Raw genomic sequence first — 24,285 nt, forward strand, 5'->3', positions numbered from 1 at the left:
CTTAATGCTAAATGCCAATTACTTCATGCAAAATGCCACTAGTACTTTACATAAAATGCAACATACCAAATGCTATATGCCTATGGAAGGCCAATGCGCAATTGTAACTGCAAAAATGTTAATGCAAAATAAAAAATGCTATTTACGAACTGCTTAATTTCAAATATTGGCTTTCGAACGGCAATTGTCAATGATAAATGCTTTTTTTGTTAAAATAATAAATGTCAAAATGCTCATTGCTAAGTTTTCATCGAAATAAAACGCAGAATATATCAGTTATATAATCATTGCCCTTCGTTACATAACTTTGCCTGTGTTACATATCTTAGTCTATTATATAATAAACATTTTACAGCAAACTGTTTCGGTTCCATGTCCCCGTACCATCTGCAACGTTATTGCTTTAAACTGGAAAGGCAGAACATTTAATTTTCTTTTCAAATGAGTAAAAGTTACATTAATTAGTTGAAGAGATAAAGATCATAAAGATTGATAATTTGAGAATTACCATTTATCATTTGACAAAAAGAATTTCTTTTTATCTTCTTCATCTCGTTCGCAACTACACTGTCAGGCCAGTAGCCTCGATGAAACCTGTGGTTTGCCGCAGATCCTCAATGCCTCCATACTGAGGTATCTATCGGCCAAGTCGCAGCTCGCTTATGGTCATGCCTTTTACATCTGTGAAGTATATGCTCCACACTGTCCGCAGTCTGATCTTCCTCATCATATGAACAAGTTGGCGATGGTGCCAGTCTGTATTTCTTGTACATGTGGGCATTGAGCTTGTTGTGCCCTGAGCGAAGCTGACCAGCATCACTTGTTCAGACCTATCAAGGAGATGAAAAGCATCTTCCTCTATCCTTGGTCTCGTTAGTGCCTTGATGATGGTGACTTTCTCCTTGTTACTCACAGGTTTTGTTGGTTGTTTTGCCTGAGCTTCTAGCTTAGCCAGTTTGTCTGCCTATTCATTGCCTGCAAGTCCACAATGGGATGGAATCCACTAAAGTGCTACTTTGCAGGTTATACTCAGGCTCTGCATTCTTCTGGCTAGCTGCGGAGCTTTATTGTTTGATCAGAACTTCCATAACAGACAGTGCATCTGTGAGACAGACGACTGAGGAGCTTTCTTCTGCCGAGTCTTCAGCCATTGAGACGACCTTCAAGAGTGCTTCAGTTTCTGCCTTGTAAATGCTGCAGTGTTTTCCTGTGGCTGCATGTAGAGTTTTTATGACATTTATGATCATGAAAGAAATACAGACATACCGTACTCTTTCAAAAACAACGTATTTTCTTTGATTTTTCCATCCAAGCTATATACAAAATATGAAGTGTACTTGATAACATACCAATGGTGATGATATCTTTGGAAAGTTTATTGCATAATACGAGATTTCAACAGAGTAACAATAAGTGATCAAACCCCAAAATAAGAAATACGCAAAGCATTATTATTATTTCGCAAATGTTATCGTACATTCATTCCACATGAACATTAGAATCACTTTGGTAAAACCGCTCTACACACACCGGAAGCTTTTACTCTAGGCCTAGTTTACTCCTATTAAGGTTCCACTGAATTATGGAGAGAAGTCCGGTAATATGATTAATTATTAAAGTGATAGAAGTATCAAATCTAAAATATTTGATTTCGTGACAGTTATAGTAAAATCAACGAAATATTCAAGCTGATATTTAACGAGTTATTAATTAACTTCATTGTCCATATGTATTGAGAAAGGAAGCGAATTAATAGCCTATATGGCATGCAATCCGCTGCATTAATATATGAAATGACTGACGTACCAAATTTTTTAGAATTTTGATTGCATGCGTATTATACAACATTTTCAAGCCAAAAATCAGCCATAGTTGTAATAAAGTCCAAAAAATATTTTCTGATTAAAAAAGGCACTTGTTGGTTCACAATTGAATGCACGTGCGAATTACTAAAACTGCACGTGCTGTTGACAAATAAGAAATTTAATAAGATATTTAGAATATAATCACTGCAAACAATTGGTATTCATAACTTAATAAAAGTATGAAAAAATCAAGTTTCTAATACTAATACTTTTTGAAATACGATACAGGAAAGTTGTTTGAGTTTCCGCGATTACCAGCTTCTGTAGCCGTTTCCATTGTTACGGTACACCGCCATATTTCTACGACCGATCTTAAAAATCAATTCTTATTTTACTTAATTGTTTTATCATATTAAAAAAGTTTTGTATGGTGGGTAAATTAAGTGTCGCACATATTTTGAAAGATTCCTCGTAAATATTTTCTGATCCTTTGAGATCGTGGATATGTAATAGAGTTCCGCTTAAGCCGGGTTTAGGGAGCGTGAGATGTGTTGCACATATCATTACCTCTCATGAACAGACTCGATCAAACCGAGTCTGCTATCATTCTGCTTAGTTGCATTCTATGTTTCCAAAGGATCTTTTCATAAATCTAACTTTGATTATAAGAATTGAACACACTAGAAAAATCCAGTTTATAAATCTATTATAATCTTTCACTCATCTATTATAATCTTTCACTCATAAGCCGCCCGGATCGTGAGTTCGATCCTCGGGCGGGCCGTATGTTCTCCGTGACGAATTGATAAAAGACATTGTGTTCCTCACCTCTGATTCATGCGGAGAAGTTGGCAGTAACGTGCGGAGAACAGATTTGTACTGGCACACTGGTTAGGTTAACTGCCCGAAGTTACATAACTGAAATACTGTTGAAAAAAGGCGTTAAACCCAAAATAAACTGTGTAATACTATACATCAGGTAAAATACCATGATTTTTCAGTGACATAACAGGATTGTTTTCAGGTTATAGGGCATATGACAACTTTCCAGCTTTGGTGGTGGAGAAAGAAGGGGGGCATAAAAACTATCCGTTCGCTTAGCTCAATTGGGAGAGCGCAGATCGCGGGGTCATGAGTTCGATTTGATAAAAGACATTGTGTCTGACATAATTCGTCCTCCACCTTTGTTTCATGTGAGGAAGTTGGTAGTTACTTGCGGAGAACAGGTTTGTGCTGGTACAGAATCCAGGAACACTTGTTAGGTTAACTGCCCGCCGTTACATAACTAAAATCCTGTTGAAAAAGAACGCTTTGGCCTAGGATCAGGAAAGTTGACAGGAAGGTTGTTCATGACCAGCAGATGACTCCTAAGGTCAAAGGTCAAGGTCACAGTGACCCGGAACAGTTAAACGGTTTCCAGATAATAACTCAAGGACGCTTGGGCCTAGTGTCGTGAAAGTTGATATGGAGGTTGATCATGATCAGCAGATGACCTCTATTAATTTTGAGGTTAGTAGGTCAAAGTCCAATTTCACAGTGACCTTGAACAGTTAAACGGTTTCCGGATGATAACTCAAGAACACTTGGGCCTAGGATCATGAAAAATGACAGGATGGTTGGATATGACCAGCAAATGACTCCTATTGATTTTGAGATCAATAGGTCAAAGGTCAAGGGCACACTGACACAGAATAGTTAAACGGTTTCCGGATGATAACTCAAGAATGCTTTAGCCTAGGATCATGAAAGATGACAGGGAGGTTGGTCATGACCAGCAGATGACCCCTACTGATTTTAAGGTCAGTAGGTCAAAGTCAAAGTGACCCTGAACAGTTAAACGGTTTCTGAATGATAAATCAGGAATGCTTGGGCCTATGATCATGAAAGTTGATAGGGAGGTTGGTCATGACCAGCAAATGACGCCTATTGATTTTGAGGTCAGTAGATCAAAGGTCAACGTCACAGTGACCTGGAACACAGAAACGGTTTCCGGACGATAACTCAAGAATGCTTGGACCTAGGATAACAAAACTTAATAGGGAGGTTGATCATGATCAGTAGATTACCCCTATTTATGTTTAGGTCAGTAGGGCAAAGGTCAAGGTCACAGTGACCCGGAACAATTAAACGGTTTCCAGATGATAATTCAAGGACGCTTGGGCCTAGGGTCATGATGACCTCTATTGATTTTGAGGTCAGTAGGCCAAAGGTCAATGTCACAGTGACCTGGAACAGTTAAACGGTTTCCGAATGATAACTCAAGAACACTTAGGCCTAGGATCATGAAAAATGACAGGGTGGTTGGTCATGACCAGCAGATGACTTCTATTAGATTTGAGATCAATAGGTCAAAGATCAAGGGCACAGTGACACGGAACAGTTAAACGGTTTCCGGATGATAACTCAAGAATGCTTATGCCTAGGATCGTGAAAGTTGACAGGGAAGTTGGTCATGACCAGCAAATGACTCTATTGATTTTGAGATCAGTAGGTCAAAAGTCAAGGTCACAGTGACCCGGAACAGTGAAACGGTTTCCGGACGATAACTTGAGAACGCTTGGGCCTAGGATGACGAAACTTGATAGGGAGGTTGATCATGATTAGCAGATGACCCCTATTTATATTGAGGTCAAAGGTCAAGGTCACAGTTACCCGGAACAGTTAAACGGTCTCCAGATGATAACTCAAGAACGCTTGGGCCTATGGTCATGAAAGTTGATATGGAGGTTGGTCATGACCAGCAGATGACCCTTCTTGATTTTGAGGTCAGTAAGCTAAAAGTCAATGTCACAGTGACCCGGGACTGTCAAATTTAAACCATTTATGGACGATAACCTGAGAACGCTTGGGCCTAGAATCACGAAAAGTAATAGGGAGGTTGATCATGACCAACACATGACCTCTGTATATTTAAAGGTCAGTTGGTCGAAGGTCAAGGTCACATTTACCCAGAACAGTAGAACTTTTGTGTACAGTGACCATATAATTTTTGTTCCTTGTGCAATTACTGAATGCATCAAGGGGAACATTTCGTGTTCTAAGAGCTCTTGTTAATGTTTGTTATGTAAATCAAAGCTTATAATTTTGTGATCAGCTAATTAAAGTTTTTGAGTTAGAACTATTTGCCCCTCATCTCTCTGGGCTCACTTCCTGCTTTGGGTGTCATAAAAGGAAGCCATTCAGCTGGCTTGTGGAAGGTCAGTGGTTCTAACCAGGCGCATGCTTGTGTCTGAAATAATACCTAGAGCCCAGTTTGGATTTTCATCCATCATCAAAGCTGGAATGTCGTCATTTGGCCTGAATTGTGTCAGTATGATTTAAAACAAAATTAAGTATGGGATCATTCAGTGTTTCTAGTTGTGGTGTCAGCAACAGTAAATGTACCTTACTCCAGCTCATAGACTTTAACGGTATTGTTGCTATGATGAGTTACAACTAGTTTGTTCTGGTAAGGATCAAAACAGGCTGATAATGGATCCTCTTCTGTTTTGATGCTGCCTAATTTTGTTTTTGAATCTTCACTTATCTGGACAATATTTAATGATCCATTCCCACAGACCAGTATGTTTCCTTTCTGATCTGTACATACTCCGCAAGGCTTAACTAAATCAGGATCAGTAAAAGTTGATAGATAATTCCCCCGTATGTCTAGAGTTATCACACCTTTTTCATTATCAGCCACATACACAAAGTTTCTGTTTGTACTCACACTTAATGTCTACTGTAAGTAAAAACCGGCTTGCCAAACTTGTCATTGGTAATTTTATGTAACATAGCTCCACTTATATCATGAATATAAACCGTTTTGAATTCATTAGATATGAAAACTTTTCCATCATTGAAGGCCAAACCATAACAGTGATGATCCATCTTTAGCTTCCTTGTTGTTGCCATCTTGTTTCCTAGTGAAACAAACTGTATGGTTTTGTTGTTCAGACTTACTGCAGCTTCTTGTTTTCTGGTTAGACATACATCAATAGGTCTGTCCTCCAGATCTAGATGGTCTATGATGGTATCTGTAGAAACATCCAGACGTTTCAATTTGTCATTATTCAAATCAGCTAACAGCAAGGAACCATCCTCAGTAAAACAGGATCCATATATATTACACGTAGTTTTGTCTTCTTTAAGCTTAATATCAATATCCCTCTTCTGTTTTACTTTGTATGCTGTGGTTCTTGGCGTGTAAGTTGCTTTTGCTGTAGACACTTGTCCTAATACTTTCTGCTGTTTTAGGTAGTTTTTGATTTTCATATCGGCAGAAAAACTTACTTTCGCTTCTGTTTTTGTTTGAATGGTGCTTACAAAACTTTTAGTTGAAGCGATTATTTTCTGGGAAGTTTTGACACATACAAATTCTTGGGCTTTATTTCCAGTAGACTTTTGCAGCTTGTAAACAGATTGTTCCAAGTCATCAATATTTTGCTCTGCTTCCTTGATCTCACTTTGTAGATATCTTTCCATACTGTTATACTGTGCATTAACTTCATCAGTTGATTCAGATTCTAGTGTCTTGAGCTCGGCTCCAGTTCTTTTCTGTAGTTTGTGATAGAATCAGTCGCTGTTTGCGCTTGTATCTTTAGGTCACAGAGAAGTTGTTGTCTGGCTTTCTTCTTATCATCTGCATCTTTCTTTGCTGTTAAGAGTTGTTTCTTGGTTTGATTAGAAGCTGATTGTTTGTACAGATTGTCAACTTCATCAGGAATGGAGTGTATATCCTGACAGGTTCTAAAAATAAGAGGTGTATCACAGGCTGTCTACCAAGTATATTCTTATATGAAAGATTTCCAATATTTTACAGGTGTTCCATATTTACCTACATTTTAAATAATTTTCTTATATCTTTTTGTACCTTATTTGTTATCCAGAAATCTTTAGGGGTTCGATAATCAGATATTTTTCAGCGCGTATAAGTTATCATTCATTTAACATAGCAATGGTAAATCTCGACAAGTTTTAAGTTTTGATATAAAATTAACACAAGATGAGAATTGCAATTAAATGAATTACACCTTGGAAATGTAACAGGTCATAATAATCAGTGATTTATACTATTCCTGCAAAAATAGAACTTATCTGCAAAGATTAACACAGTTCTAGAGGACAGAACGATGTTTTTGGGAACATGACAAAACGAACAGATTAACAAAAGACTGGCATGACTCAAAGCTGACAAGAACAAACATTGAAAAAACTTCCACAGAATAATGAAAAATATCAACAAACATAAACAGTGTCTGGATTGTTTAAAAATGCCATGTCAAGGAAGATTCAGAATGGTCAAAATCATTAGTCTCTTATTTCCTCAGTATTTTTATTTGATATTTATGTGTCAGTAAAATGGAATGAATTACATGATCACAGCTGGCAGGCGGTGTTAACAAAAGTTTCAACTGTCTAACTTGAGAAGTATTATCCATTGTTCAACAAACTAGGTCACAATGTTTACAGGCATATTATTTTGGCCAAGTTTGATAACCTGGATTGGCCCAGTGGCTCTGGAGTTATGGCCCTTGAATTATTAAACATTGTGTAAATTGACAGTGTCATCTCCATAACTTGAGTAGTTGTTATTCAGTGTTCACCAGACATGGTCATTATACATCGATTCTACGTTAACTCGTTAAATTCAGAAATAAAAATAGTTGAAAAACACCAATCTTCAAATGGTTTTTGAGTGTTTTTATTTACAATGTTTCAACAGTCAACATCTGAAGTCAGTGGACCCAAACAGGCCCTAGATTTTGTACCAGAATATAAGAATAAACACTCTGCAGGTAGATAGATAGATAGATCCAGTTTATCTAAAAATCAAAAATCGTAGCAAGACGGCAAGACATTTCCTATTTAATACCCTGTAAATACAAACTCCAAAATCATTTAGTTTCAAAAATGCAGAAATTTCTTTTTGTGGGAGAGACAAAATAACATGAAAATGTTTTGCCTTTCACAATACAATACAATATGACAAAAACAGAAGAGATTATATTTTGACAACGACATGGGTTTTTAATAAAAATTTTTAGATGTAAGTATCCATGTTGTTTCTAACGACTACCTATTTCTCAACTGAAAAACTTTATAGATGTATATTGAGAGATTTCGGATTTCTGTTGCGTTTTCACTTTTTAATAATTGCAAAAACTTAAAATTACTCGGACTTTGCCAATAGTATTTTCTTATATATTGCCGACGTAAATGAGAAAAAAACTGAGCACTCGATGACAAAATGAAATTCGTCCTCCAGGACGTTGCAAGATGTATATTTACGTTCCTAAAAAGGGATGCTTACTGGCTTTCTCCACCTGCCCGTTTCAACAGCCAATCTATGAGAGGATAATCTACATAACTGGCCTTGTTCAGCATACTCAACAGAGGGAAACACGTCTTATTAGCTTATGTTTTGTCTAGATCTACACTAGACCTACATTTTCTTAATTTGAAATTTAACTTACATGCATAAATAATGTGTTATTCTTTCATAATATACGTTATAATGCATAAGATACGTTACATATCTGACGAATATTTTCAGCTTCCTAACTGACCACCTTTGGCTAAATAAACCGTCAAAGTTAATTCCACATCAAACCTAAATGTATATCCTGTAATAATATTGACAAATATCATGTCCCAGTACAATACATATTTAATAACTACTCACTTTTTCTAGGCTATACTTCATTCATTTTTCTAACACTCCCACTAAGTACGCATTATGAGTAAACAGACATGTTCACGATGTATTTTGCTTCCACCATATGTTGTTAAAGTATCTAATTGCACATACATCGATTTACGTGATTAGTCGTTGTGAATTAATCAATTGTTTTATCAGCATAACATATCTTATTTTAACGTATCTTACTTGCATTTTATGAAATCAAACCCCACATAAAAATGGTCATCTTTTTTACTACAATTCCTTCATATACATAAAGTAGGCATAGCTGACTTAATAATAATACGGTTTGTGGCCACCCTTTCCAAGAGATATTTTCATTTTCTTGCAAAATCTGTATAACGTATCTTATGATTTTACTTAAGAATTCCAGTCGCGGTTGATCAACTTGCTTTGGTCTAAAACGTATTTATTCTACTATGAAATAACTTGCAAAATGTATACAGCTATGCTGTGTGTTCTATTTAAAACTAATATGAGGTTCCATAAAACTTAAATCATTTGTTATTTTGTCAGTTAAATTCGCCTAACGTATCTTACTTGAAAATCGGGACAAAGGACTATTGGAAAATGCAAAAAGATATCACTCAATACAGTAAGATTTTGTGTTTTAAAATCCACACTTACCCTAGTTCTTTTAGTTCAGGCTTCGTGCGCAAGTGTACAGTACGCACTGACTTTCCAAAATAGCTTGCATTATACACACCAATGCTAGGGACAGGCAAAAATGGTCAAAACTGGGTTATATATGGAGCTGCTGTTAATGGATGACTAAACATATCGCGCAAAACGTGGTGTCCTGGTGTCGCCTCATTATTGTTCTACATTATAAATATATAAGCACTAATACCAATGACTTACCTTTCAATATATAAGCTTAGGACAGGCCAAAAAGTAAGGTGACAAGTTAACGTAGAATCAATATATATCTAGTATAAGTTCCTTCACCAAACATGGTTATTATATCTTGGATAAGTTCGATAAACAGCCAGATAATCCCTGTCACGTTAGAGTCATGTTATTTGAAATTGCAAAGTTGACAGAATTTAGTCAGAATGATAATGGGAAAAATATCTTGGCCAGGTTTGATAAACAGTTGGATAGACTTTGTCACTCCGGAGTCATGTCCATTGAACTTGTCTTGAGAGAACTGACAACTAGTCTGCTCAATAAAGACAGTACTTTAAAACTCAAAATTAATTTGCTTTGATAGGCATGATTATTTTTTGAGTGTTCGGCACTCTTGTTAGGATTGCCATAATTATAATTAATTTCAGCAAACTGACAAAAACCTCTCCTCAAAATTTTGAACAGTATTTTTTACATATTTGTTTCTAAGTGTTCTTTTTTCTTAAGATAATTTATTTTTGTCACGGAAAATTTTCAAGTTTATGTAATATTAATGCTGTTGGATAATCATCAGACTAGGAAAGTTAGACGACAGTATTTCCATCAATTGTCTTCTGATACTTATAAATCAGGTTGATGTTTTGTTGTGTTGATTAAAATGTTGTATCAACCTTTTGTCTATCCATGTGTCTTCATACATGTTTTGCAAATTACACCATATTTATTTTTTAAAAGGTTCATATTAGGCAAACATTTGTTTCTTTCCAGATTACATCCAAATATTTATCTTTTTGTTATAACTCCGATCTTGCAGTACGCTGCCTCCAAAGGTAGCTAGCTAAATCTAAAAGTATTTATCTGTGATTTGTAGCTAAATCTAAAAATATTTAACTGTGATTTATAGCTAAATTTAGAAATATTTACCCGTGGGTTATAGCTAAATCTAAAAGTAATTACCTGTGATTTATAGCTACACAAGTAGCGCAGACAACCTCATCATGGTTCTTACAAAACATGTCCAAAAGTTTCGCTTTATGAATCTGGCACCTCTCTGTTGGGAAAGACGGTAAAGATGTCTGTAAACCATGTGTACTGAATTCAGCTTTATCCAGCAATTTGTGTCCTCCCAGTAACGGAAAAGTTTTGTGCATGTCTGTACATGGTATACAGTAATAGTCCTGACATTCTACACAGTATTTTTCAGCTTGTCGAATAATATTTTTCCCCGCACATACACAACATTTCGTGTCTATTATTTCATCTGAGGCATTGTCACTATCCTTAGCTGCCATTTTTACTGCCAATTTCAGAATAGCTTGCCGTTTCAGTGTTTGCATCATACACATGTAGTCACTGACTGATATCGATTTTCTTATCGTGAGTGGCTAATTTTGTAACCGTCATTTACATTAACTCCGCCCAAGTCGCGAGTCAAGTTATGTGGGTTTTCCCATTAATTTGTCTTAACAACACATAAATTGTCAGTCATATAATGTATTTATGTTTTTTAAAACTTGATGATATTACAGTTTAAGCCGTATCTCAGAATCAGTTTCAAATCAAACATTTTTTACTATCTGTGACTGATTACAATTACGTAAAACTGTCCCGATTAGTGTCGCATTATCTAAAAGTACTTAATTTTTCTGTCACCGATGATAACAATCATTAATCCATTATAGCCTCACTACAAAATGCAAATTAGGTCAGCGCATAAAGTTTATACATGTAAAATTACACATGTGTTTTTACCACTTGGTCAGAGATCTAAATTTACAATAGTAAATCATAGCCCGATTGGCATCACTTTTCATGTCAAAAAAGTAAAATATTTAATTTAAACATAAACTCCCTGTTTAAGTACGTTACTCAAGCTATAAAGGCAATAAACAGTTCTGTGAGTTTGAGATTCTACCAAATATTGGCTTGAATTAACTGAAATATAGCCGTGGTACATGGGAAGAACCTCTGCAAGATGTAAAATAATCAGTTGGGTTAGACAGTACACTAGCTACACACCTGTCAAGTTGATATATGATGCATGTTTGTAATTGTTTATTATATCAAACCCACACGTTTTATACGTCAAATTGTCAGACAGTACATATGTATGATGGTTAGAAATATACTATATATAATGATGTTTTTAGATATCTCGTTGGAGAAGGGTCTTGGAGAAGGGTCTAGAAGAGACCAGGTGCTTGAGACCTAGGAATGGGTCTAGCGGATATTAAGTTAGGCTTTAGATATGACAATTGTTAAGACTTAAGAAGTTACAAAATGAATAATGAAAGTTATGTACGAAATATTGTACTGTGCAAATAAACATCAAAATGTATAGACTCGTGTCGTGTTGTGTTTGTGTACGCTACACAACCTTTATTCAATTTTTGGTGCCGTGACCAGGATGTCGAATTTCAAGATGGGTTGTTGCGACATTACCAAGCGAAGTACTACTGCCAACGACGACACGCTGCCAAGACGAATGAAGAGAAACTGTAAGTTACCATCTTACCTATCTTCTTGTATAATTTTGCAAGCTAGTCTTTTCTTTTATTAAATTTTTGTTTCTATTTTTGAACAAAATTTCAAGGTAAATTTATTTTGATCAATTGTTAGACATGAAAAGAAATTCAAATTTATAAAATGATAAAACCTAACTCATAATATACAAAATTCTTAAAAAAAGAGTAAAATAAATAGAAAAAAAACGTAAAACAATAAGAAACAATGCACTGAGGAAAATACTCAAGAGACTGAATTAAGAAATGCAAATGTGAAAATATTTGTTTTTCGAAAATTTTACTTGTCATATTATGTTTATTTTACTTGTTCCATATGATATTTGTTCCCTTAGGGCCCACATTTAAACAGTTTGAGCATTCCTGCATTGACAAATTGTTTAAATGAAGGAAGATGGATTGTCTTATGAAACTTGTGTATAGTCATAGATATGCGCCAAATGAGTTGTAAAAAGTTTCTGTTGAGGTTATGGGTAATATTTCATCACGAATATATGTGAAAATACAAGGAACGGCTGAAAACTAGTTAAATACGTGGGATTCGTGTTTAAGATGTTTTATGCATAAGAATGCGTTGCTGGGTTAAATTGTCATTGCTGAATAAATTTGTACATGGTTATCTTTCTAACCATATGGTTACTTCAGGTCTCAGTAAATAAAAGGTTGGTCTGGTCTGTTGCGCTGGAATATTTGAAGCCTGATATGGCACAAGAATATGTTTATTATGCAAAAATGACTTGATATTGTCGCTGGAACATGTGGATTCCAGTAAGGTTGAATTTATATATATTGTGAGATACTTAGAGTTACTTGATTCTGTCTTTGTGAGACTGGAAGTTGTAATCCCAGTTGTTTGTAAGATGTATACTATTATACAGACACAGATACTGTCTTCCGAAATCTTAAATCGGAGTCTTACTATCATAGCGTGAAATCGATGCATATATTGCATTATGAGGTACATGTGTGTACCGGATATTTTAAGCGCAATAGCTTTTGTTTTATGAGACCTGATGTAGTATTTTTTGTCAAAGAGTTGCAAAAACAGTCGAACGTGCTGTTACTTTTTCATGTTACCCTTCATGATTTCATGCAGAGAATTTTGTCGGAAAATTTATTTTTCTCGCGGACGACATAATATTTCTGTTGAATCATCTAGAAAGGTTACATTGTGTAAATATAATCATGGAAGAAATCATGACCAGTTATTCTGTTATATATTGGTGTTGGTTTTGTATGTATGTCTGTTTGTATTTTGAAATGACTAAATGCTTTATTTTGTAGAATTTTTATAGCTTTCTTATTCTTTTTAAAAAAAGTATATTTTTATTTTGAGAACATGTTTTGCTTTTTGTTAAGAACATATTTTGGCTGATATCTTTATTTTTCGAATTATGAAAAACGTAGGACATAGCTTGCAAAACAAAGTACAAAGAAGTAAGGTTTTCGGTAACATAACGGTTTATTCGAAGTACATATACCACTTATGAAAAGAAAGTACGAACGAACTGCCTTGAATAAATTACGAACTGTCCGAAATAAAATACCAACAAACTGTCAAATTAACATGGGAAAAAGAGTATTCCAAGTCAACATTATAAGTCTTGTCGTATTGTGGACTGTCATTTTGTAATAGCCAAAGGAAACTATTATACCTAACGGTTACATATCGAGAAGTACTGTCAAAGCAAAATGATGACAATTTACATTTGTGTATTATGACAATTTGTAAACATGCAGACATGATTCTATCTGTCATAAACTGTCATTTATGACAAATGGGAAACAATGAATAACCAAAGTATTTTCGGAGGTCATCGGAATATTGGACATGACGTTAATAAAACAGTAATATTATAACTTGGAGAACTCTAGAAAATGCATCTGAAATATTGAACATTACGTTAATGAAACAATAATATTATAACTTGGAGAACTCTAGATAATTTCAGAAGTTAGCAAATGAAATTAGATGGATGAACATCATAAACAACGTTACGGCCTATGACGGGAGATTTTTTGCTACTGAGACTGATGGTGATGCGTTACGCTGTATAAGAATGTCGGAACCAAAGGACAAATGTGTAGAAAGATGGCGAAACCAAGCGACAATGGCGAAAGTGGACTGCAAGCTGTGAGCCTGTGAAGTTTGGCAAAGAAAATGGTCCAGTTGGGAAATTACAGAACACTAAAAAAACTCTCTCTCTTTCTACTTATCAATACATAATTCATACACTTTGGTCATTACATATCGATTTTACTATTTATTTAAGATCTGTAGTCAAATATCAAAATATTTCGAAAGTAAGATAAATATGCTGAATAAAATCTTTGTATAAATAAGTGAAATTTAAATATAATGATAAATTTCTATACACGCGACTATAATTACAGACAATTTATCAATGTTATTAAACGAAATTGTCATCTTTTTCCTAACTCTTATAGAGCATATATTCTAAAAAGATACTCACCTGTGTTTTGCTTTATTTTACAGATGTTGGTTTTGTGAAATATGAATGTTACACGGGTTAAAGAAAAAGTCTTGGAGGAAGAAAGGAGAAGTGCCACTACAAAGGCCGATATAAAATATAAAAAAAAGACTTTCTATGAATTGTGAAAATTGTTTAATTTAAAATTCTATTCTCCTTTGTTCTTGTTTACATTAATTGCATAAATGACTTAAGATTTTTTCTTTAACACTGTTCTTTAATATCATTCTTCAGATTGTATTCTAATGTTCTTGATCATATTAAATTATCATTCTACATGTCATATTGTAAGGAAAGAGATAGTACTTCAAGTCTGAAAAATTTAAATTTGCAATTCAATTTTTTTTTCTTTCGGTGGGTAACGAGTGTAAAATAATCAGTTGGGTTAGACAGTACACTAGCTACACACCTGTCAAGTTGATATATGATGCATGTTTGTAATTGTTTATTATATCAAACCCACACGTTTTATACGTCAAATTGTCAGACAGTACATATGTATGATGGTTAGAAATATACTATATATAATGATGTTTTTAGATATCTCGTTGGAGAAGGGTCTTGGAGAAGGGTCTAGAAGAGACCAGGTGCTTGAGACCTAGGAATGGGTCTAGCGGATATTAAGTTAGGCTTTAGATATGACAATTGTTAAGACTTAAGAAGTTACAAAATGAATAATGAAAGTTATGTACGAAATATTCTACTGTGCAAATAAACATCAAAATGTATAGACTCGTGTCGTGTTGTGTTTGTGTACGCTACAAAGAAACGTCCAAATTTCTCAGATAAAGAGATATGATCGGTAGCAAGGCTCGAACCCATGCCCTCCCCACCCACCCAATTGACCAAATCGGAGATTACAATGATTTCAAGTTAGCGACTAACCACTTGACTACGGGGATAGTCACATGATGGATGGATACTTCAATTCCTAGTTTAGAAATCACACGGGCACATTATTGCAATAAAGCAGAAGTCAGCATTGACTTAGGGCGACGAGTTAGACTAACAGCTTATTTTTACATCTATTTTTTCCGTTTGACTAAAATGTTCATGACATCACATACTACATGGTTTCTGTATGCAGTAATAATTTGACGGATTTCTATGAAAACTGTATAATTTTTGATATGGAAGACTTTTCCAACGAAATTTCAATCGATGACAATCCTTTGTTTTAATATTTTACACATCACGCGTATATATACAGAACTTCAGTGTCTCAAAAGTGGACTCGTTTGAGAAAAAATATCGGTAAAAGTATTCTATCTTTAATTTCATTTAAAATTGTGATAGTAGAATTTGAATTGTAAAAGGCGATCTTGCATAGACTTTATTCACCGTTAAATTGCCTGTCACAAATACCAGAATTTAACGACCGTACCATTTGACAATATGCAGTTAATCAGAGTCACATGTGCTTTTGAAAGTTTAAAATCATAACTATAGTTTTCCTATCATATCTTGTCCAACTTCGACAATTCTTGGCGTCGAACTTTGAAAAACCGACATACATGTAGCATTTAGACACCAGACCCAGATAGACGCATAATTATACTAGTAGTGACCTCATCACATTGTATTTTACCGACATTCGGATTACATCTCATCATATGTAGCTTTTTACCATGTAGGAAAGGAAATACGTATTAGTTAAAAACATAATTGAGCCGCACCATGAGAAAACCAAAATAGTGCGTTTGCGACCAGCATGAATCCAGATCAACCTGCGCATCGGTGCACTCTGCTCATGATTCTTACTGTTCGCTAATAGTTACTCTAATTGCAATTGGCGTTGAAAGCGAACAGCATAGATCCTGACCAGACTACAGACGCACTGTGTTGGTTTTCTCATGTCGCGGCTCATATTTTTTTTGTATAAGTAAATGTTTCCGTTGTCATTTTTAACAATGAGATTTAATAATGATAGGTTCTTCATGACATTTAATTTGACGGATTGTATATATTTCAATATAAATTAACGGATGTCTAAGCTAGTGAAATGTAAATATTTATTACTACGTCGTGTGTTTCTGGGAGCGACTGATGAGCCCCGTTAGGCTAGGTTTCGTAATTGTATATTCAAACAGTCTTTTGATTTGCTGGGCCTTTTTGTGTTTTCATCGTTCTCAACAACATGTATTAAAAAAGAACATATTATATTTTTCCAAAATACCTTGCACAGATATGAACTTCCGCTTTAACATGACACTGTTATCTTACGTTCAAATTAATTAGATATTGAAAATTTATCATCTAAACTAACATTATGAGACCTTGAGAAACACTCAAGGGTCCCCAGGACCTCCCTCAACAGTCACTCACTCTTGCGAGTTGGCTCGACTGTCACTCTCCTTTATGAATACAAATGGAATCTTTCCTGAGTAAAGACGTGACCGTTAGGCAATTTATTTGAGTGTACTCATTGAGTGGTGTTGGAGTATTGTATGTATTCTTGATAAGTCCAGGTGTGTTGAAAGATATCAGTCATAAAATTACCTTAGGGCTATATTGCAACCTGTATTTGAAAGTAAACGGTGTCGATTATAAAGAGGTCAACTGCTACATTATCAAAGTTTATTTATAGTCATTTTTACAAATGATTGAAGTGATCCTTTACAAGAACTAGGAAAACAAATGATGAATTGTTTATGTTGGACTATATAAGGAGAGTTGTCATTCTACAATTTCGATACTTGAAATGTGCTTATCATTATGTAATACATTTGGAATGAACATTGAAAATGTTGACACATGATTAGATTGAAAGACACATAGATATAGTTTTTAACAGACTGAAAACTTTTTACACAAAACTTTGTTTTTTAACGATATAGTGACACTGCTACAGGTATAATTGTAAAGAAATATTGTTAAAGTATAATACACAATACGAGACTGTACCTACTCAATACATCACAGTGTTTGTTGTTACTCCTCCGAATGATTTGGTTTGAAAGAATCGAACTAAGAAATAATAAGTTTTGTTGTATTTCGTTTAGAGTTCATCAGTGTCAATCCTCAGACAGTTCAAATCTTTAATCTAAATAATTTTATGTGTATATGCTGCGGACGTGTCATGCACATGTATGTACGCATTATGCAGGATTATCTTGAAATAAATTCCCGCAATATTTTACTTTTGTACCTAACCCTTTACATCGTTTTTGTTGTACATTTTAAACCACTGCGATCGATAGAAATACACTTTTGGGCGGAGCAAACTACACGCATGATCCTCTCACTGATAACTATAGTGACAGCTACGTCATTTACTACATGCGTTTGATGTAAACGCCCATTCGGCGAGCTTTTCTGAAATTGGCAGTATTCAGTTATCAACTTTACGTCAGTTTAAAATTCTTGTTTCTCAAAAACTGTTATACATATTTTCATACTATCAGTTTCACTTCCTTTTCTATGAAAAACGTTTAATAGAGAGTTAGACTTTAGTTTGTGTAAAATGATCTTTGTTATAGTTGTCCTGGTATATCCTAACTGATTTCAGAATGTTTGATCGATATTAAAGACAATAACTTTCATAAATATAAATTTCAAGGACATGCTTTATGATTGTTAACATGCCAAGGTATACACTGGGACAAATCATTATTCTTTACATATAGAGGATATAACATAAGCTTCTCTATAATATTGAATTTATTAAACGAGTTGAATAAAATGCTCTGTCGAGTTTAATAAATTATGTTTGGAATGACACAAATGTAAATTTTTTATCATGTATTTCTAAGCTTTTTCCTGTGGAATCATCAACATTTCTACTTTCTTTACTTATTACAGACCAACGTATCCTATACTTAAAATGACGTTAAAGCTTTATTACACTAGTGCAATGCAAAATTATGTAATGGCTTTATTTCACTCCCTCAATGTCAAAACATGTGATTCTATATACATGTATTATTAAATGCACGAGACTTTAAGATTATGCTCACTATAAATATTAATATCAAGTTTATGTATACATGTATTTACAAACTTGAAGTAAAGAAATATTTGCAAAATGAGCTTCAGCTTGATAGAATGGTTTAAATATATATTTCACAAGTACATTTACGCCGAAAAGGTCTATCACTCGTGATTTTCGCGAAATTAATGTGAGAGAAAAAAGTGGGTCACAAGGTTGTGGTGAGTCATTAGGTATCATTAAAGCTCTTTTGAGCTAAAAATGCTGAAAGTGAGCTATTATTAAATAATAAAATTCAATCACTTTTGTCGGTCATCTATTCCTTTCAAGACACTACTTTCGCTCAATGGAACTTAGTAAGATTGTTTGCCTCAGTATTTGATACTGGGCCATCTTTAGTCAAAAACGAGGTCACTAGGTAAATAAAAGAAAACTACCTGATCTTAATGCGTTGATATGTGTTTGGGTTTGGGGTCATTTCAACAATCTTACTGTCATATAAACGACAGTGTCTACCTGTAGCAGCGTGTAAAATGCAAAAACAATTGTGCTGTCTGCAATATCACACTGTAGACATGTGATATTATACCCCATCCAGTCACATTATACTGACTACAGGCTGATCAGTCCTAGAACTATCTTCTTAATGCTGAGCGCCAAGCGAGGAAGCTACTTGTAAAATTTTTAGTCACCTGAGCACAACGTGCTCGAGGGTGAGCTATTATGATCGCTCACCGTCCTGCGTCCGTCCGTCCGAGCTTACATTTGCATTCTTAGGTGGCGATAGGAACAATAGGTAACTGTACTTTTTTTGATGTCATTCATTCCGTAAGGCTTTTATGTGGCTATTTTTCTTTTATGTGGCTAAAAGAACAATAGAGAGAACAAAGGAGTAGCCACATAAATACCCATATGTAAGAAAATCCGTCCGTCTGTCCATCCATCCACACTTTCCTTTAAACAACATCTCCTCTGAAACCAATTGGTGGAAGTTGAAGACACTTGGCCTAGATGTTCCTTGGGTGGTCCTCTTCCAAAATTATTCAATGGTTCCGCTTGGTTGCACATGTTAAGGGGCCGCCAGGGCTAAAAATAGAAAAATCTTTCAACGACATTTCCTCTTAAAACGCCGGTCCGATTTTGAAATTATTTCACAGAAATGGTCCTTGTGTGATCTTCTACCAAGTTTTAAAGATTATTCCGATTCGTCAAAAAACATGGCCGCCAGGGGGTTTGATCACTACATGTATATAGTGGAAAATTTAAAAATCTTCTTGTATGAAACTGCTGGTCCGATTTTGAAATAAATTCACACAAATGGAAATTCCATGGTCATCTACCAAGATTGTTCAAACTATTCTGATTTCTCAAAAAACATGGCCACCAGGGGGTGTTGTCATGTTTCCCTATATGTATATGGTAGAAACTTTAAAAATCTTGTAAGAAACTGCTTTCCCGGTTTTGAAATAATTTCACACAAATGGTCCTTGTGTGACCCGCTATCAAGATTGTTCAAATTATTTTCATTCGTCAAAAACATGGCCGCCAGGTGCTGTGTCCATTTTTTGAATTTTTTCTCTATATGTATATATTTGAAACGTATACATTATTCTTGTCAGAAATAGCAGGTCAAAATTTAAAAAAAAAAATAAGCACAAATATTTCTCGGGTGACCGTTTACGAAGTCTATAGAAATTATTCTGTTTCATCAAAAAGCATTGCCACTTGGAGGTGTGGTCACTTTACCCCTTATGTATGTAGTGGAAACTTAACAAAAGCATTTCATATTTGATATTGTCATATCACATCATTTCCCCAATTCTTACCACACCGCCTACCCCCACCCCAACACATGTGTGCATGTCTGCGCTGATGAGGTTTACAGAGCTGTTATATTTTAATCTCTTCAGATCGTTCAGCACGACATTTATGTTGTGCACTGTTTTAATTTTTCAGCTTGAACATTTCGGCTTTGGTGGTTCCAGTACTGCCGCTTTAACACATGTAACAGCTATTTTGCTATTGTTTAACCACCCCTTGGATATGGTGCCTGCTTTTTAATTTTGTCTTTTGGCAGTTTCTGTGATATACAGGCTCCATAACCACATAGCTCCTCTAAATTCCAGTTCATTAAGTTCTGCCCACTGTTTTCTCGTACAGGGCAAAGCCGCTTTTCATGGAATTGCACTCTGTGCATCATTGAAGGTTCCATGTGTTGAATATTTATTCGTTTTTCCACTTTACCCCCGATCCTTTCATCTACTCCATACCCCTACTCGACCCCCTCCTTTATTGTTACTGTATTTTGCATATAAGTAAAATGTACATGATGGATTTTTGAACCGACCCGTCTACAATATTTTTCAGTAACAGCTTCTTTTTGTTATGGGTTTACTTTGCGATGCATTGCTCAATGGCTGTTTGGGGTGGTCTGTGCTTCAAGGAAAACAACCCTTGCCTTTTCTTTTAACCAATTATTTCCAGTTTAACCGTGTAACGTCACATGCATTGCGTCATAACGTCACAGTATATATGTCGAAAAAACTCATGTCTGTTATTTCTAGATTTCTATTATATTTATCCTATAATTACCCTAACATACGCAATGCCATCAGAATACATGTTATGTAATTTTTTCTGTAAAACGATCCTTTGAAAGCAAAGAATGCAACCAAGCAAAATAATAGCAGACTCGGTTTGACTGAGCCAATGAAATATGCAACACCTCTCACGTCCCCTAGGACCGGCAAAAAACAGAACAAAAATATTTTTGTATACTAGTATTTATATAAAAAGCAATATGAAAAGCGATTCTTATGAACCTAAAACGCATGTACTCAATGCCTTTGCAGAAGACAGAGCAACATGGGAAACAACGGTCCAGAAGACATAAATCAAAACAGCTCAGTCCCGGTCGGATTTAAGAATGAGAAAAGCGTAGCGTCCAACTGTAAAAAGGCTGAACACCAAACATGCGGTGTGTCTCAAAACATTTTGGTCATAACCTCTTTTAATAAAACGTTTTATCACTTTTCTAAATACAATTGGAAAATTGCCATGACCCAAAATCTTGTAAACCACATCTCCATAAAAACGGAGTTTGAAATATCTTCTCGCAGAAGTGTCTTTAAATTACTGCTGTATTTTAAAACGAAATCTGAATTACGATAGTAAAATGTAGCGACGTATTTACGTACTTTATAATAACAGTAGCCCTGTTGAAGAAACTTATTTGTAATATATTGATTACGTTCATTGAAATCCTCAACATGACTACACGCTCTTGCAAACCGAATTAACTGAGAAATATATATCCCATAAGATGTTGGTACGTCCTCAACCAAATGGGGAAAATTTACAATACTAAAATTAAAATCATCCCTCTTTTCATAAATTTTGGTATGTATAAAACTGTCGTAAAGAGAGATGTAAATCTAGAAATGAAGCAGTAGTATCCGAGTTCTAACTGCAGCTCCTGGGGATAAATAGTATCCATAAATTGAGCAAGAAATGGGTTATCCATATTAAGTATATTGGCTGAGCATCTATGCGAAAGGACTCGTATGTTGTTGATTAAAATACATCGTCTTACGGGAACTTCAACATAAGGACAAGTCAAGATTAGCATCTCAATTAATTGAAGGTTGTTAATTTAAAACATTGTGTGATTGGCCTGATTCCTGAAATTGTCTATCTCATAATTCAAATCATTTACGAATCACTGGCCACCCCTTGCCGGCGGAGGATAGAAAATGCCGGCTGTATCTCCATGCAGAGGGTACGACAACCCCGAAAATTTAGCCACCCGCTTGCCATGGGTGGCGATCCGTAAGCCGGAGAGGAGGGTCCTGGATGTTTAGGTGCCGCATAGCATCCCGGGCAGGTGATGCATGCTTGTTTACATGTATATATCTTTTCGGGGTGTGGGTGCCAATACACATCTTATGCATATACTTCGGTCTAAACGTTTTTGGCGGTCGTATCAGCCAGATACAATCAATCGGCTAGTCATGCCAAGTCCTAAGAAATCTCACTTTAATTACGCTTACATTTTATTCTTCATGTTAAATTGCATCTATGGTTTCATTTCTAACTTGTTTTATTTTTTTGCAAATTAACGTTACACAAATATACTTTCCTCCTATTGTCATATTGTACAGCGTTAAGCAAACTTCACTGTACGTTCACACAAAATTATTGAACACTTCATTGCAATATGTATTTCATTTTCTATTTTTTAGATGCCTTACTAAAGTAGCAATCCCTTGAATTTCTTTATTCCTTTTTTTTTGCAATACAACTGGTGATATAAACAAGATTGCAAAATACTTGGCCGAGTATATCACTACAGTATCCCTAACATGTATGAACTGGATATCCGCTCAGTTTACATGTTCCCTTGTTGGACTTGTTGAGTGATGAATCTAAATCATTTAGATTTTGAAAGTATAAATAAACAAGAGGGTCATGATGACCCTAGATAGCTCACTTGAGTAATATGAGCTACATGATTTCAAATGTCAAACTGATGCTAAAATATTAAGAAAGCAGATCAGTAGGTCATATTTGTGGTCACTGAAAGTCAGTTTGAAGATCAGTATGCAAAACTGTACATGTCATCCAAATTTCAAGGCTGTATCTTAAAAAACAAAAGAGAAGGTCAGTAGGTCACATTCATGGTCACTGACAGTCAGTTTTAAGATCGGTGTGCTAAGCTGTACATGACATATAAATTTCAACGCTGTATCTTAATAAACAAGAAAGTAGGTCAGTAGGTCACATTCATGGTCACTGAAAGTCGGTTTTAAGATCGGTGTGCAAAACTGTACATGCCATCCAAATTTCAAGGCCTTATCTTAAAATCAAAAAGAAGGTCAGTAGGTCACATTCATGGTCACTGAATGTCAGTTTAAAGATTGATGTGCTAAACTGTACATGTCATCCAAACTTCAAGTCTGTATCTTTAAAAACAAGAAAGTAGGTCACATTCATGGTCACTGAAATTTATTTTTAAGATCAGTCTGCAAAACTGTACATGTCACCCAAATTTCAAGGCAGTACCTTAATAAACAAGAAAGTAGGTCAGTAGGTCACATTCATGGTCACTGAAAGTCAGTTTTAAGATCGGTTTGCTAAACTGTACATGAAATCCAAATTTCAAGGCTGTATCTTAAAAACAAGAAAATAAGTCAGTAGGTCATATTCATGGTCACTGAAAGTCAATATTAAGATTGGTGTGTAAAACTGTACATGTCAACCAAATTTCAAGGCTGTATTTCATGAACACAAGAGAGAAGGTAAAAAGGTCACATTCTACATGACCCAGGTTCGAATTTGACCTAAAGATCATCAAGGTTAACATTCTAACCAAGTTTCATGAAGGTACAGTCATAAATGCGGCTTCTAGCGTGTTAACTAGCTATTCCTTTGATTTGACCTGGTGACCTAGTTTTTGACACGACCTGAACCAGATTTGAACTTATCCTAAAGATTATCAGGATTAATATTCTGACCAAGTGTCATTAACATTATGGTAATAAATGTGGCCTCTAGAGTGTTAACAAGCAAATCCTTTGATTCAACCTTGTGACCTAGTTTCTGAACCCAGATGACCGAAATTCAAACTTGACCTAAAGATCATCAAGATTATCATTCTGACCAAGTTTCCTGAAGATATAGTCATAAATGTGGCCTCTAGAGTGTGAACAAGCTTTTCTTTTGATTTTGCCTGATGACCTAGTTTTTTTCTCCACCTGATCCAGATTTGAACCTGACCTAAAGATCATCAAGATTAACATTCTGGCCAAGTGTCATTAAGATATGTTCATAAATGTGGCCTTTAGAGTGTTAACTAGCTTTTCATTTGATTTGTCCTGGTGACCTAGTTTTTGAACCCAGATGACCAATATTCAAACTTGACCTTAAGATCATCAATGTTAACATTTTGACCAAGATTCATGAAGATAAGTCTTAAATGTGGCCTCTAGGATGTTAATAAGCTTTTCCT

At 35.1% G+C, this 24,285-nt stretch overlaps 1 protein-coding gene across 2 annotated transcripts; it reads right to left on the reverse strand.

Moving 5' to 3' along the window:
- Positions 1-2,378: 2,378 nt before the first annotated feature.
- On the reverse strand, positions 2,379-10,803 carry LOC123545717 (E3 ubiquitin-protein ligase TRIM33-like). Of its 2 annotated transcripts, none has more exons than XM_053536531.1 (2): positions 10,294-10,803; positions 2,379-6,533 (listed from the first exon to the last, which is right to left on the reverse strand). In XM_053536531.1, the coding sequence occupies exon 2, from the start codon at positions 6,267-6,269 to the stop codon at positions 5,517-5,519; it is 753 nt and encodes a 250-aa protein (XP_053392506.1). In that variant the 5' UTR covers positions 6,270-6,533; positions 10,294-10,803; the 3' UTR covers positions 2,379-5,516. Both variants share the same exon structure in this region, with proteins under 2 accessions (XP_053392506.1, XP_045187962.2).
- Positions 10,804-24,285: the final 13,482 nt, after the last annotated feature.

Source organism: Mercenaria mercenaria, chromosome 1 (genome assembly GCF_021730395.1).
Source record: "Mercenaria mercenaria strain notata chromosome 1, MADL_Memer_1, whole genome shotgun sequence".
Classification (NCBI taxonomy): Eukaryota; Metazoa; Mollusca; class Bivalvia; order Venerida; family Veneridae; genus Mercenaria; species Mercenaria mercenaria.